This window comes from Nycticebus coucang, chromosome 8 (assembly GCF_027406575.1).
Source record: "Nycticebus coucang isolate mNycCou1 chromosome 8, mNycCou1.pri, whole genome shotgun sequence".
In the NCBI taxonomy this organism is placed as follows: Eukaryota; Metazoa; Chordata; class Mammalia; order Primates; family Lorisidae; genus Nycticebus; species Nycticebus coucang.
In genome coordinates, this window is record NC_069787.1 from 18,291,796 (window position 1) to 18,308,856 (window position 17,061).

Below are 17,061 nucleotides of genomic sequence, written 5' to 3' on the forward strand. Positions count from 1 at the left end.
TACAACAAAAGTTTACCAATACATACTCATACTCCCACTTCTAGAATTAGCAGTCTTTAACATGTTTTCATGTACCTCTAGCCTTTTCCCTGTATGAATATATATTAAAAATTTACTCAAACAGAATATTGCCAATATAGCTAAAGTCCTTTCACATAATCTCACTCCAGGCTACTTCTCCCAAATACTATCACGAGTTATTACTTACGGTTGCACATATATTTGGGGTCTAAACATTATGATATTATTTTATATCACTAATATTTACTCATACTATTTATATTAAATAAAATAATACCTTACATAGTGTTCTTAATTTTCTTGTGTATTTTTCTTCAACACAGAGAACATCTTTGTCAGGTCTGCCTCAGCACACATGTGATTCCTTCTAGGTTAAGTCCTCAGAAATGGAATTGATGAGCCATGGAGAATGCACTTTCTTTTTTATTTTACTTGTTCTCCACACTGTCTATTCCAATTTGCATTCCTTGTTAAAGTGTGTGAGTACTATTTTCCCCACATGTTACCAATAAAAGCTAGTAGTAAAAAGCTAGTATAGATGTTTCTCCGTTGCCCATGTCACGTGTAAAAAATCATACTACACGGTGCATAAATTGCATTTCCCTGATTACTACTGAGGTTGATGTTTCTGCTCAAGTTTGTTGGCACATAGTGTGTCTTTTATAAGAAAGGAAAAAATGGGAAGCCTGCCTTTGGCATAAAAACTTCCCTGTGAAAGAACAGAGTGGGCACAGGGAAATATGAAGGGATTAGGTCTCCCCTCTAAACCAAGCATGGAGAAATGATGGCCAAAATGGAATCAGGGCAGACTGTCAGAGTAGGTCACCTTCATACACTTAAATCTCAGCATTCCCAACAGAGAGGTGTGGACAAAAAAGGAATCATTCTAACCACCACTGAAAGTGCTATTTGCTAAATCTATGTGGTCTTCGCAAATGGCCACGAGAACGTCAGAGGTAAAAATTATGCCCTTTTCATCGGATTTCCAGGTTATGTCAGGCTTTGAAGACAGAAAGTGCATGAGGCACAATTACCCATGCCTTTGTGTGCGGGGGTGGGGGGGTGGGGGGTAGGGGGATTCCTCCTATCTTAGCTGTTAGGATGTAGTATGGAAATGTTTCTCCTGCTGCCTTTCTATTGAGGAACTTAACATAATCAGCATTTAACACTTCTAACAACAAACTTTTCCTTCCTGCTCTAGATGCCTTGGGTCAGAATTTACCTTAATCCTATTAGAAAGGCCTCTAATTATCGCCTAAAAATAATTGGTTCCAGTGGAAGACGTCTAATTAGGTGGAAATGTATTCTGTTATGAGGGACCAATGTTAAAAGCTTTTATTGTGCATTAGCTGCCAAACGTCATTGCTGGTTACTGATTTCTGATTGATCGCCCGGTCAAATCTGGATAAAGCCTTGAATAATTTTACATAGAAGATGTGGGCTGCTTCGAACTCATTTTCAAAAAATGTTCCAATTGAAAAGCCTCTACATTATTGTGTCTGTCATGCTATGCATGGAAAAGTTGATATTTCTCCATGTCATACAGTTAAAACAAAAGAATTTTAGATAGCGCACAATCGTAATGCTGTAGACAATTTTGGTGTTGGTAAGAAAATTTCCTTTATGTCTGATATATATGTGTGTATATATGTATGAACACACATACGTATATAGATACATTTGAGGAAATCTTTTCTTCTAAACACTAACTTTCTTTGAGATGAACAATGAGCACCAGTTCAGGCAATGAAGGAAACCATCAAATGTTCATCAAACCACAAGAACATCAGTTTGAAGGGCTGGAGAATGAAAATAGAAAATAATTTCTGTTGGGAGTATTTGTGATCTTAGTTAATCCTACTAAAGACCTCTTCTCCATCAAAGCTATTTAAAATACAAATTTATTTTTTCTTACAATGAAAGTGATTCTGTGTACTGACTTTAGAAATGCAAATGACAGAAGAATACAAAGAACTCCTTTAAAATACAAATGAAATTGGGGTCAAATCTTGTACAGGCAACTTCAAAAGCAGAAAATATGACACAGCCTGAGAAGTGTGTCAGGTAAAGATGGAACAGCTCACTGAGTAGGGATGGCAACAGCGGGAGGTTTAGGAAGCTGGCAATGTTGCGAAAACCCCAGTTGACGTGTTTCATACTTTAGGATCTTCCTGGCCTGCTGTTCTGGTTCCTGCAGTGTGGGGCCTCCCCAAAGCCCAGAAAATCTAATTGAATACATTGTTCCACTGTCTGGCAAGTCACTTCCCTCCTCTCTCTCCATCCCTGATCTATTGCTCTTCTCTGGGTTTTCAACTTACATCTGAGTTCTGAGGTCAACACTTTGTATTCTAGGATGAGGCTACTATTCTAGGAAAGAAATTTCCCTGCCAATTCCAGATAGTAAGCAGACTCACGGATATGTAAAATTTCCATCACGCAACACCAGCATGAGACACAAAACAAGTTGTGGACAGTCTGGCTAGACAATACCTTATAGAACAAGTTTTAAAGATCTGAGGAAGAGAAAAAAGTTATCAAGGAAGGAATAGGTTTTGTTTTATTTTGTAAAAGAAATAATAGTAGGCTCGGTGCCTGTAGCTCAGTGGCTAAGGCGCCAGCCACATACACTGGAGGTGGCCGGTACCAATCCAGTCTCAGCCTGCCAAACAACAATGACAACTACAACCAAAAAATACAAATATCCGGGCACTATAGTCCCAGCTACTTGAGAGGCTGAAGCAAGAGAATTGCTTAAGCCCAAGAGTTTAAGATTGCTGTGAGCTGTGATCCCACAGCACTCTACTGAGGGTGACAAAGTGAGACTCTGTCTCAAAAAAAAAAAGAAAAAGAAATAATAGTAAATATTTAAGGCTTTGCAGGTTTGAGAGGCAAAGTTGAGGATATCAATTACGTGGGTCCTGACATGCTATGTGGTCTTTGTCATTAACTACTTGACTCTGCTGTTGTAGGGCCAAATGACCATAGTTACTAAGTAAGCAAATGACACAGCTCGGTTATAATAAAACTTCATTTATAAACACAAAAATATGAATTTCACAGAATGTTTATATGTCCAAAAATAGTATTTTTCATTTTTCTTTTCCCTAATCAGTTAATATGTAAAAACCATCCTTAGCTCCTGGAGACACATAACATAGACAACTACCTTGTTTCCCGGAAAATAAGACAGTGTCTTATTTTAAGGTGTGCTCCCAAAGATGTACTAGGTCTTATTTTCAGGGGACGTCATATCTTTCCTATAAGTAGGTCTTATTTTCAGAGGATGTCTTATTTTCAGGAAAACGGGGTAGGTTGATTTGGCCCATTAGGCCACAGTTTGAAAACTCCTAAAAATGTAATGTTCTCAAACTCCAATATGCATGAGGATCAACTAGGGCATTTATTTATTTATTAAGAGACCAAGTCTCACTCTGTAGCCTTGGGTAGAGTATGGTGGCATCATCACAGCAACCTCAAACTCTTGGGCTCCAGCAATTCTCTTGCCTCAGTTTTCCAAACAGCTGGGACTACAGGTGCCTGCCACAATGTCCAGTTAGTTTTTCTCTTTTTAGTGAAGACAGGGGTCTCACTCTTGCTTAGGCTGGTCTCCAGCTCTTGAGCTCAAGCAATATGCCCATGTCGGCCTCCCAGGGTGCTAGGATTATAGGCCTAGTGTATTTATTGAAAATGTTTTTTCCGGGCGGCGCCTATGGCTCAGTCGGTAAGGCGCCAGCCCCATATACCGAGGGTGGCGGGTTCAAACCTGGTCCCGGCTAAACTGCAACCAAAAAATAGCCGGGCATTGTGGCGGGCGCCTGTAGTCCCAGCTACTCGGGAGGCTGAGGCAAGAGAATCGCTTAAGCCCAGGAGTTGGAGGTTGCTGTGAGTTGTGTGATGCCATGGCACTCTATCAAGGGCCATAAAGTGAGACTCTGTCTCTACATAAAAAAAAAAGAAAATGTTTTTTCCAGGCCTCATCCCCAGAGAGTTAGACTTATCAGCTTAGGGGTGAAGCCCAGAAGATCAGCATTTCTATTAAGCACTCTGTGGAACTTTCACTTGCTATGTGGAATGTGCAAAGTTCTTTGGTATAGGACAGGGTTTCTCAAAGTATAGTCTGCAGTGATCAGCCTCAGAGTTACTCGGGGTCATTTTGGATGCAGTTCAGCGAGAGAGATATGGCAACACATGCAGCAGTCATAGCTCAAAGCCCCACATTTCCAGTCCTGGAGGGGAACAATCGGAGTTGGGTTGCTGTTCCACCATAGCTATCTTGCTGAACTATATGCAAGACAAATACCTAAGTTGCTCTTCTCTCTGCCTGCTACTTAAAAATACATGTCATATAAAACATGCACAGCAAAGACACTGTGTCATGCAGAATGGCCCTCCTTTAAGTTTGCTATAGAGATAAAAATAAATTAGGAAATACAATATTGCATGTCAATGTAGCCTGTTGTCCACCTTTGGTTAGAGGTCGGGTATTATGCTTTCTGTTAGGATTTGAAGGTTTGACTTAAGAACAGTTCTTGCTTAATTTTAAACAGCAAACCAAATCCCAAATATAACTGGCTTGAAAAATAAAATCAGTAAAATTTAGAAATTCACATGACAGGACGATAATCAAGAGCCCCCTGGGCACCTGTCGGAATGCTGCGGTTTGGAAGCTGCTCGGGCATGATCTGAATATTTATCCATCCACAGTCACTTGCCAGGGATTTGTGTGTGGTGGAGCGGATTTGTCCCCTCCCGCTTCCCTTCTACTTGCTGACCCTGTGTTTGAAACTGTTTTCAGATTCTCTTCAAAACATGGTGGGGAGGGGTAGGGAGTAAGAGAATTGGATCTTAAAAGCGTAGTTAATGATAGAATTATCGTAAAAAGGTTAGAAAAGATGTGTTCTGATGCCCGACCTTCATGGTGTTTTAATCCCAGACACATGAGGAGATCAAAATGAATACAAGCACATTTTAAGGTTAGAGAACACCTTCTCTGATAAATTAGTCCCTTTGTAGATCTCAAAATTGAATTAAAATACAGTGCTCAGTCATAGTTCTGGCTAAACTATTCCATTTGCATTAAAGGTGCAGGGCTCAGGCATTTTGATGTGGGATTCAGAACCTGGCACAGTTCATGTGGAGTTCAGAATGGTTTTCTCTGCCTGTGTCGTGCTTTATGGGGCAGACTGCTAAACTGTATTTCTCAGGTTATGTTAATGTCTGTCTCAGAGACATGGCAGTGTGACGCTCCTGCACACACACGCACTTCCCATTAATGCTAATGGGATTCAGAACCAAGCGCACGGGGAGATAAACCATCTCCCAAATCTCTTCTGACCTTACCCAATGTAACAGGATTGTTAACTTGTATGAACACAGTGGCCACATAAAGCTCACATTTCTGTTTTTTCCCCCCACCTCACCTAGAAGAACACAATATGCAGAGGACCTCTGTAGGGAAACACTGCAACTGAGCACCAGCAGTCACCCCTGGAAGGGGCTCTGCTTTGAAACAAATGAATGCTGCCTGGTAATCGGCTAGCCCAGCACACCATGCCTTAACCTCATGGCTCATACCTACACACCCTGGCCTTCCTCTTTTCATATTCAACCAGGCTCTGCCTGCCTTGGTCTTGCCTTTCTCTTACCTATTAGGAAATTTCAGTTTTTAAAATGTTACATGCGGCCAGCAGAGGCAAGATATGCTAATTCTGTCACATGTCCCTAAAAACCCTTTCCATAAGGTCATGAAAACTCTCTTAGAAATTGTCCTCAAGTCATGTTTCCCAGTCTCATTCATTCCCAGACCATCTTCATGATTTTTTTGCATATCCTCCTGTAACAATGCAGACGAGACTTTTCCCTACGCTGACTCACTTCTTTAGTTAAGTTTATTTTAAAAGATTGATCATTCCCATTAATGAAAAACTAGTGTTTTCTTGATACTCTGACATAAGCAAATAATTACTAAAATCAAAAACAAAAATGTTTAACTAAACTGCCTAAAACTCTCTCTTATACTCTACTTGGGAAGTCACTGTTCACATTTTACTAGAAGACAAGAAATACATTATTTAGTTTGTTAAAAAGGCAGAAATCACTACCTCAGCAATATTTATGTCCACCCAGAAAATGAGGTGGCCCTAACATATTGCATCCCTGCTGTATTTGTAAGCTTCGCACCACGACTCGGTAGGACAGGAACAGCAGGGCGTGCACAGTGTGTTGGGAATGGTTTTGTCTTGGGGCTGGTGCTACCACTGGGGTATGAACTCTGCCGGGAAATAGAAGTTGTTCCCTTCTGCTAACTCTATTGAGAGCCAAGCAAGCTGATGCTTATGACAAGGAAACACAGGACGTAACTTGTTCCTACATGTGAAAACACCTCACTTTTAACAATATAGAACGGCATGTATGTAGTACATGGCTTCTATGTTCAGATGTTTATAATCTTTTGCACTCTTAGCCGTTTGTGTGTGGTAGGCTCATTCCTCTCGGCTAACTATTCTATTGGTCTGAAAACTTCATAAATGTATATGCATAGCCACTTTATTAAAATATAAACAACAATAACAAATCAACTACTAATATTTCTTAGGCTCCAGGCACCATGCTAATCACTTAACATGGATTATCACAGTCATCCAAACAATTCTGTGAGCTTGGCACTGTACTATCCCTGCGCATGTTCATCATTTGGTCCAAGGTCATGGATAGAAAATGGGAGACATGAGATTCAAACCCACATCTCTCTGATTCTAATCCCTGCCCTTTAATCATGATTTAAGATAGCTTCCTAATATTCTCCTATATCTCCATAAGTTGCAAATAATCTATAACAAGACTCAACTCTGCCACTAACCAGCTCTGAAATCTTGGGATCTCTCCTGGCCCTATCTGATCATTAAATTTCCTTTTGCAACTACGTTAGCCATACATTCGCACAGATCCCTAGCTGGAATTGTGTTTTACAAAGTATTATTTAATTTATTTTTCCTTTGTCCTGTGAAGCACAGTAAATACATAGTCATGTGCTGATGCTATTGCTCCGAGGAAGTAATTAATGGACTGAAATAGTTGGAATCTGTCTAAACAGATTTAGTTCCAACATTTGGACTTACAATTTACTATCGCCATAGACAAGTATGTTCAGGATAAAGGAGACTTCTTAAAATGGTAGTACATTTCCAACTTCCACTGATCCTAAAATATATAATTAGGTCATTTTTTTAGTTTTCTTCTTTAAATTAAAATGGAGGTAATTATTCTTTTTGGATATTTGGATATTCTTACTTGCCTTAGGCTATCTGATATCACAAAGGGAGCTACAAATGGGCAAAAACCAGAAATAATATGCTTTTGAAGGGGTTTGAGGTCACCACCTTGGCAGGAGGAATGAGGAGGCATGACACAAAGTCCATGTCGGGGGACTGAAGAACTCTGGGAGAAGCCTTCCCGAGTAAACCTCGGGTCTGTATTTATTATCATAAAATGGAAAAAAGTAGACAAAAGCTGCTTGTCAGACATTAGCACTGATTAGGGAGGAGAGGGAGAGGTCAGATGGAACATCTCCACCTTTGTTTTTTGCAAAACTGCCCACCTTGAGCACAACCTCTGCCTCCAGCATCAGGAGACCTTTGAATCTAAAGAATCGTCACCATAATTGTTATCGCCACACCTCACAGATGCATTCTCCCTTGGAGGCCAGTTTTCTGATCTCCTGCACAAACACAACTCACACGCCATTCTCATGATTCTCCAGGTCTCTCAAGCAGGAGGCAAGTTTTATGCTAAAGGTCAGGGCTCAATTTTCCCCATATGCTATGCCCCATCTGTATCTGTTATGCAGAAATAGGGAGAATTGGGGAAAGAATTTCCTGGTGCAGTATAAAGAACCAAGGAGAATTCAGAATCAGGATTCCTGGGTTCAATTCCCTTTTCTGCTACTAGTGACTTTTAGGAAGTCACCAACTGAGCCTTATCTTCTTCAGTCAGATCACTGCCAAGATCCTTCCAGCTGAAAAATCCTAGGACAGGGCAAAATATAAAGTGATAGAAATGCAAATGAAATGTAAATTAAGATCTCATCCTTCACAATTATTACTTAGCACTTCCAGCCCCTGTCATTAACCCAGGGTTGGAATAGCTTCATGTCATGTGCTGTGCTAAGAGCATAAAGGACTTTTCTGTTATAAACTATAAAGTACCCTGGCTCATACAGTATGTGGAAATCTTATTTCCTTAAAACTGACAGGATTGGTTGGGTGACTAAGGCAAAGCACAGAGGGGATCAAAACCTTTTATTAGCATAATAAGCCATATCTGTATCTCTGAATAACAGGGACAGCTCTTTTAAAAATCACCAATGTCATTGTTTAAACAATGTTTGCTAAAAATAGTACTTGAGTCGTGAGTTTTTAATTTCTTAGCACAGTCTTCCCAGACATGAATTTCAAATCTATAGAGAGTTGAAAGAAATTTAATTAAAGGATTAAAGATAACATTACTCACAATACTATAATGGATACAATGGCTATAATTCTCAAAATTGTATTGGATGATTCTGAAATAAGATAGCTTTTCAATCACATTCGTTACCAACATCTCCCTAAGAATTATTAATCATATCATGTTTGCTGTGATGAATTAATTTAGCAGCACAGTGATATCTGTATGTGTTAATGTGAATGATGCTACTTTTAGAGATTCCATTATTAGAAATGAGGACACGTATATTAATATGTGAGTTCTTTGGGTTAGCCATTACCTTTTACTACCAAGTTTCCAGTACTGCTAGCAGTTCCAAAATGGTTAGTGGCTATACACGTGTAACTCCCAGCATCTGATTTAGTCACATTGACGATTCTGAGGTTTCCGTCTTCAGAAATGGTAATTCTGAAATCAAAACAAATGAACCCAAAATGGTAAAGTTTATCTCACATGACTCACTGCAAATTATTTCTGTCATTGTGTCATCTTTCAAACTTTCAAATCGTAGCTATATCATTTGACAGCCTTATCTTTATTTAGGCTGTTTATCTACATATGCATAAACATACTTGGATATGCGACATGTTTAGTAATTCTGCTACTTTTCTTGCTAAAACGGTCTCAAGATTCAGTTGAAATAACTAGTACAGATATTAGATTGTAACCATTTCTCTCTTTTTTAGAAGCTCTAACCACATTATGCAAAGGAAAGCCTTATTATAGATTAGTCTTAAAAGTACTGATGAGGAATAAGAAAAAAATCCCTTAATTAATCAACTTAACGTCTTTTCATTGAAAGTGTTTTTTTCTAAATGAGAAGATTACATTAAATGAGGTATTATTAAGCATATTTATTTCTGAAATATGTCAGCCAATACATTTTTAATGAGATGCAAGAATTGAACTTAAAAAATTAAAATATTCTGCAACTCGGTGTGACTTTGGCAGAATAGCAAATGTGGATGGAATATATCATGCCCCACAATTAGAGACAAGCAGCTACTTTTTGCAGGGAAGAAAATGCTTCTCTTGGCAGACACAAAATCTGGAACAGGACAGATTTTAGAGAACCCTATTTTCAACACGATTAGCAGAAGAGGAAGAGGAAAATACAAGATGAATACAAGATAGACAGCCTGTCTTGGAGGCCAGTCTAAGAAATAAAAATAACGTACACCGATAGCTCATTCAAGGAAAATGTCTTTTAAGTTTCTTCTGTATGCTTCAGATCTGCCCACCTCTTTCCATCTTTTCTGCTCTCTCCTCATCTCTTTGTCCATCACACCAGCCTCCTGTTTGGGTCTACCTATTTTACTCTTACCTTCAAATCTATTCTTCCATCAGCAGCCTGATCATCTTTTAAATTTTAAATCAGATTACATAACTCCTTTGGCTTCTACATTCTGAATAAATTCCTGTCTAGAGCTTACAGGTTCCAACACTGCTAGCTTTAAAACAAACAAACAAACAAACAAACGAACAAACAAACAAAAAAACCCTCTGTTGCCTACCATTTCATTCTAATCTTTCTACCCGTCAATTAAGTCTAGTCACACTGACCTTCTGCAAGTTCCTAGAGTACACAAAAGTCCTTCTACTTCAGGGAGTTCCCACTTTCTGTTCTTCCTGCCTTGAATTCATTTCCTTGCATCTGGACGTAGCTGCTACTTTATTAACCTTAGGCCCTCAATGGAGGTGGTTTTTTCTTATAGACCGTTCCTGCCTCACTTTCTAACATGGATCTCCCTCTCGGTCTCTTTTCCTGCAGCTATTTTATTTCTTCCCACTAGACAGAAGCTGGGAGTTTTGTTTGTTTACTTGTTAGTTGTTTTATCACATGGAATGGAATGTTAGCGTCTCTAAGAGCGGCGACAGTGTCTTATGAGTGAACCTCCTGCATCTATCACACAGGATAAAGTCTGGTGACACCCCATAAATATTTGTTAAGTGGCTAGTGAATAAGAGCATCTGATGGGGAAAACTGATCATGTGTTGTATGAAGTCAGAAGGGCTGAACTACTGGGCATCAGTGCTGGACCATGCAACAGAGTCTTTTACAAATAGCTGATCTTATAACAAGGGGCTATAACAAACTGATCAACATAGGGAGGTGGTCACCATAAGGAACTCAGGCCTACAGTCCTGATACATACATGTGATGCATGTCTGGTCTATGAAAATCAAGTCAACTTACAGAGGTGGTCAATATAGGGAGGTGGTCCACTGTGGAGGTTTTGCTATATTTGAAACAAAGGGATTAGGATGAGCAAAACTTCACTTTAGGGTGGCGCCTGTGGCTCAGTCGGTAGGGTGCCGGCCCCATATACCGAGGGTGACGGGTTCAAACCCGGCCCCGGCCAAACTGCAACCAAAAAATAGCCGGGCGTTGTGGCGGGCGCCTGTAGTCCCAGCTACTCGGGAGGCTGAGGCAGGAGAATCGCTTAAGCCCAGGAGTTGGAGGCTGCTGTGAGCTGTGTGAGGCCACGGCACTCTACCGAGGGCCATAAAGTGAGACTCTGTCTCTACAAAAAAAAAAAACAAAAAAAACTTCACTTTACTAGAACTTTTGACAAAGCATTTTGTATTTATTTATTTATTTGAGACAGAGTCTCAAGCTGTTGCCCTGGGTAGAGTGCTGTGGTGTCACTGCTCACAGCAACCTCCAACTCTTGGGCTCGAGCAATTCTCTTGCCTCAGCCTCCCAAGTAGCTGGGGCTACAGGCGCCCGCCACAATGCCCAGCCAGTTTTTGTTGCAGTTGTCATTGTTGTTTCAGCTGGCCCGGGCTGGGTTCAAACTCACCAGCCTCGGTGTTTGTGACCGGTGCCCTACCCACTAAGTACAGGCACTGCCTGACAAAGCATTTTAAGAAAGAGCTAACAATGCCTGTCTTATAGGTTGATGGTAAGAATTAGGGAATTGAGGGTCAGCGAGGCTCTTAGCATGTTTCCCTGTATTTTTTAGGGAGTGGTTCTCTTTCATCTTTAAAACTGTTCTATTTTCAGTTGTAATAATTACATCAGCGTTTCTCTTTTTTGTACTTTGAGTATCATTTCTGACAATCTGAAGTCAATATACAAATTAACTGAGCCATATAAATCAATGTACAAGGTACAGACACCTTGTACACCTGAGTTTGGGTGGTTTGTCCCTGCTGGTGGTTGGTGGTGTTGCATTCAGGAAGAGGCCTGAAGTTGAAGGCTGTGGCTTCTGGGCTGGGGTGAGCTGTATTCCCAGTCATGCTCGCATTCTGAGCTGGGCATGGTGGCCAGTGCAATAGCTGGACAGACCACTACTGCTGGAAGATTTGCCACTTACTAGGTTTTGCAAGCCATGAAGCATGTGGAGCCTCAAGTAAAATAAGTTGTACAAAGTCACCAAAATCCACCTTCAGTGCTGACTATTACAGAGGTGGGTCTGAACCCAAAATGATAAATTGAGAAGTAGAATTAATATTATGCTAGGTATAAGTCCTACTGCCAATAAAGGAAAAAGAAGAAAGGCTCATTGGCAAATTATGCTCTTAAATCACCCAAACAAAGGAAACAAAAGAAGGCGTCCTTCTGTAGCAGCCAAAGTCAACAAAGCTAAACATTTACTAAAAGCTCAAGCTGAAAGAGGAAGTGTATGTGATGAATTTTAAGTTCATGTTAGATTTATGTGTGACCATCAGCTTTTTATAATAAATTACCTTAAAACTACATTTAAAAAAATGATTTAGCATAAGCTAAATCAAAGCCTTAGTTTAAAAAATAAAGACACAGACAGGAGGCCTTTTGTTCATTCACACCACAGACACACACATGACACTTGCTCAGTAAAGACCATCTGATACCTCCTTTGCCACAGAGCAGATGTGCTGACAAAAATAGAGTGGTGAACAAATCTTAATTACTTCAATAATAACAAAGCTTTATAAGAGTTAGTCATATTCCTATTTATAAAATAATTTGTTAGAAATTGTGAAATATTGGCATATGAGGACTCTATAAATAGTAAGGTAACATTTGTGTTTTGGATAGGGACTCATCTTCCATGAGGTAACACTGGCCTGGGTTCTATTAAACATGCTAAGGGATAAAGATGACTCTTCCAAAGAAACCACAAAGGCTTTGATATTTTAAAATTTAAATTATTAATTTATTCCATTTTAAATGGTATTAGTATAATTCCCCAAACCTAAAGCTATTGCTTGTATCAAACTATAAAATTCCAAATGATATGAATAAGGAAACAAAGGATTTGTCATCAGATGATTTGGATTTTACAAGACCTGGTCAGATTACTCATGTTCTAAAAAGGACTTTCTCCCCTTGGCACTGCTGACATTTTGGACTGGATACTATGGGGAAGGATATTGAGCAGTGGACCCCAGTAGCTTCGCTCCTTCCCCCAGGTTGTGGCTACCAAAAATGTCTCTAGACATTGCCAAAGACCCCACCCCTACCCCAGGAATCACAATCATGTCCAGTTGAGAACTATTGGTATAAGTCATTTTTTAGAAAAATCACAGAATATTATGATGAATACCTTTTTTTTTTTTTTTAATGATAGAGCCTTACTCTGTCGCCCTATGTAGAGTGCTGTGGTGATGTCATAGCTCACAGCAACTTCAAACTGTTGTGCTCAAGCGATCCTTTTGCCTCAGCCTCCTGAGTAGCTGGGACTATAGGCACCCACCATAATGTCCATTTAGTTTTTCTATTTTTAGTAGAAATGGGATCTTGCTTTTGCTCAGGCTGTTCTTGAATCCCTGAGCTCAAGCAATCTACCCGCCTCATCCTCTCAGAGTGCTAGGATTGCAGGTGTGAGCCACTGCACCCAGCTACATGATGAATATCTTCTAAACGAATAAGATACAGGGAAAGTTCTGTTAACTGGTAAGTGCTCTACAAGTATTTCTCCCACCATCATTTCCTACTTTCTGCATCTCCTTGCACAGAACCCAGCTGGCTCTTCACAATCCTAGTACAAGACTCTCTTCGCCTTGTCTTCAAGGCTTCCCTCCCCACTTTCCTACTGGCCTTGTGAACTGTTAAAATAAAATAATGTCACAGACTGCTGTCCTATTAATTTTTAAGATTTCAATGCCTGATGTTGATTTACTGTCCATTATCATTTGCAAAGAGGTAAGCAAAAGAGGTAGGACGCTAAATGCTAGAATTCCAGATAGGAGAAGGTCAGTGAGGAAAATCATTTATAGAGGGGGTAGCTTTCAGTAACCATCATTAAATCACATCATGTTGCTCTGACCACTTATTCTGCCCAGGTCTTATCCAATAGTGAGGGCGATATGAAGTTTGAGTAACTTTGCTTTTGTGAAATTCAACCACTTTCTCTTATACAAGTAGTATATTGTAGTTCCTAAGAACATAAAGTCTGGAACTAAACTGTTTAGGCTCAAATCACGGTCCTGCTACTTATGGGCTGTGTGACTTTGGGTAAGTTAACATTTCTGTACCTAATTTCCTCATTTGAGATAATGGAATAATGAAAGTAACCATATCTCATAGGGTTGTTGTAAAAATGTGCAGTGCTTAGAACAATGCCTGGCACATAAAACGCATCACATAAGTACATTAGCCACATGTTCTATTAAGTGAAGTTTTGTGCCCTCCTCAACCCATCGTTTCAAGCATTTATAAAGGACTCAATATTAAGTCTAAATACCTGCTCAGTAGTTCTGCCACTTCGAATCCAACTTTATTATACTTAATGAAGCATAGGGGTGACACTAAGTAGACATGGAGGGCAGGTGATATATTGAACTCATTCATTCACAGATATTTACTAAACACCTCATATATATTAGGCCTTGTGCTAGTATATAATGATGTGAAAATTGTAGTTTCTGTTCTCAAGAAGCTCATAATAAATTAAGATGTTAGATGGTGATATATCTAGAAATATTGCCAATGCATGATATGCCATAATGCACACATTCACGTAAGGGCGTTGTAGGAGGAGCATTACTTTTTCCAAAGAGTAAGCTATTTCACATACTGTCTAGCTATGAAGATGGGCAGGACCCAGACCTGGTCAGTCAGGAGATCCTATTCTTTTGTCTACTGTGTTTGGTTTAGGGATGAGCATGCCAACCAAACCAGGAGCTCTATGAGGAAAAGATCTCTTTCTGCTGGGGTTGTTAAATTTGGAAGATAGAATCTGGAACTCTTGGTAGTCATTGTGCCTGCCATATAGAGAAAGGGCACCTTCAGGAAGCCAAGCAAAGGCAGAAAGAGCTGGAGAGAGAGAGAGAAGCAGAAATGTCCTGACTCCTTTGATCCCCGCCTTTCGGTCCATATCTGAGGTCAACAGCATCCCTCAGATGCCCCAGTTACATAAGCCAACAGTTTAAGATATGAGGAATTGAGTTTTCAGCCTTTACAAGTTAGAAGAGTGTAATCTTTTCAAGAAATGACTGAATTTGTTCAGATGGTATTGATAGTAAAACTAGAGAGGAGGGAATGGATTCTGAAGATGATCCAGTGATGGCTGCCTCTATAGAACTTCTTGCTAGAAGACTGACGAATGGTTTCTATGATGGAGGAATAGCTGCAGAATTGTGAATACAGAAAAATAGACCTGATACTTTATGATACACAGATCGACATGTATTATAGACTTTTGGTCATGTATTTGTGCAGAGAAAAGCAAAGTATGCAATTTGACCTGTTGCTCTTATTTTATGGGATTTTTGTATCAATCAGGAATTAGCTATAAAGCTAGCATTTGGCTTCAGGTTGCTAATTTGGATTAATTCAAGGAAGTTTTGAAAAACAAATCAATACAAATACTTACATATTTGTTTCCTTTTAATTTAGATCCTATATCAACTTAGACATTTTCAACTAATTTTCTACCTTCACATTTTTAATAAATATGCTACCTAAATCCAGTCCAAGTATGGCTTATTTTCATGTTTGTTTCTTGATGAGCTTTTGAAGTTTCCTTTGTGGTCCCTCTCACCTTAGTTTCATTATTTTAGGCTATTGACTGATCTGCAGCCATGAGTTTGATATTGAACTTTGAGCTCCTTCTAATACTTATGAATAGTGATGGAGTCAGATAAAAAGAATTGAAAATGTAAATCCATCTCTGGCTTAGAATAGTTTAGCCCTGACCTACCTGTGGGCTCTTTTTAAATTATTGATAGTATCAGAGAAAAGTCAAAGATGACAAAGCAGCAAGTAGCAAAAATAAAGGTGTGACACAAAACTTAATTTTCCCTACAGGAAAAGAGGTCATCTAATTCACAACATAGTAAATTATCTATAGCATAGAGAAGCAGTTATTCCCTCACTATCATTTGGAGATTTCAGATCTGCACAGGATAGGAACATATCTGGACTTACATGATAAATTGAACCTCTCTTCCTTCGTGTGAGGCTCTGGGTTATAGCCATGGAGGAGTCGACCTTGTCAGTCCTATAAATCAAAACCAGTCCGGGGACACGGGACCTTTAAAAATGCTGATCTTTTCTTTGAGGGGCTTTTGTAACAGATGACAAAAGCTGCCAACTCCACAATATTCTATCACCCTGAAGAGGAAGATTATCCCAAAATGGCGACCCGTGATTCTTCCGAGCAGTTCTGCAGGGAAGCCCAACTGCTGGTGAGGCAGAGAGCATACCCTCCCTTGCCCTTGAGTCACTTTGAAACGCCTCCCTTATAAATCCATCCCTTTAGGGTACAATTTAAAAAACCACTTCTCTTCTTGTGCAAGTGGGTAGATTCTGGCGTGATAATTTCCTTTCAACAAATAAAAATAAATACAAGTTTCAGGCTATTAAGTTAAATTTTAAGTCTTTTTTTTAAATAATGGTAGATCAGGAATAACATAGCTCACTTAAAGTTATGTGCAATTTAAAGAAAATCTCAAAAGATCATAACAGGTTTTTATCTTTGTTTCATATAGGATAGGTTTCCAGAAAACATGTTTGAAAGTTGAAAGTCTGACAGTGAAACAATGGATTTACACATTACAGGGGAGGCTATGCTCCTGAGGAGCTAAAATATACTTTAAATACCCAAACATGGTTAACAGAATTATTGCTACTTCTCAGCTGAAGCAAATGGTGGTGCACAGGAAGTTCAGCTCCAGGCAAGGGGGACTATGGACCCCAGGGGCCACAGGCTGTGCATCTGCCAGTCAACTCATCACAAGACCAGAAGAAGGGTTGCCTACGCACAGAAGTGTGTGCTTCATTCTACACAGAACATTTTTTAATCTACATAATTGGAAGATTTCGCATGAAATTATCTATTCCCGGCTAATTGTGACACACAGGAAGATAGAGCAATACTGAACAACACATCCCCTCAGGGTACCAGTAGGCGGGAGGAAAGAGAAGGGAAGGAGCCCCTTTGAACAGATGGTGGGCTTTCTAGATCCCATCCCTCCCTGGCTTCACGCTGCCTCCTGCTGCTGAGTACCTGGGGCAGGGATCTGGGGCAGCCTTCAGGTGTAGGGCCATGAACCCACCCCCTCATTTATTCTCCCTACCACAAACACACCACACAGAGAGCTCAGAGCAATGGAGAGAGAGGGGAT

At 39.8% G+C, this 17,061-nt stretch overlaps 1 protein-coding gene across 1 annotated transcript in view; it reads right to left on the reverse strand.

Moving 5' to 3' along the window:
* The window catches only part of CNTN4 (contactin 4), a 365,224-nt gene that overhangs the window by 76,764 nt on the left and 271,399 nt on the right, over positions 1–17,061 (reverse strand). Inside the window, 1 exon segment of the mRNA XM_053598811.1 lies at positions 8,786–8,913. Coding sequence (XP_053454786.1) covers positions 8,786–8,913 — 128 coding nt within the window.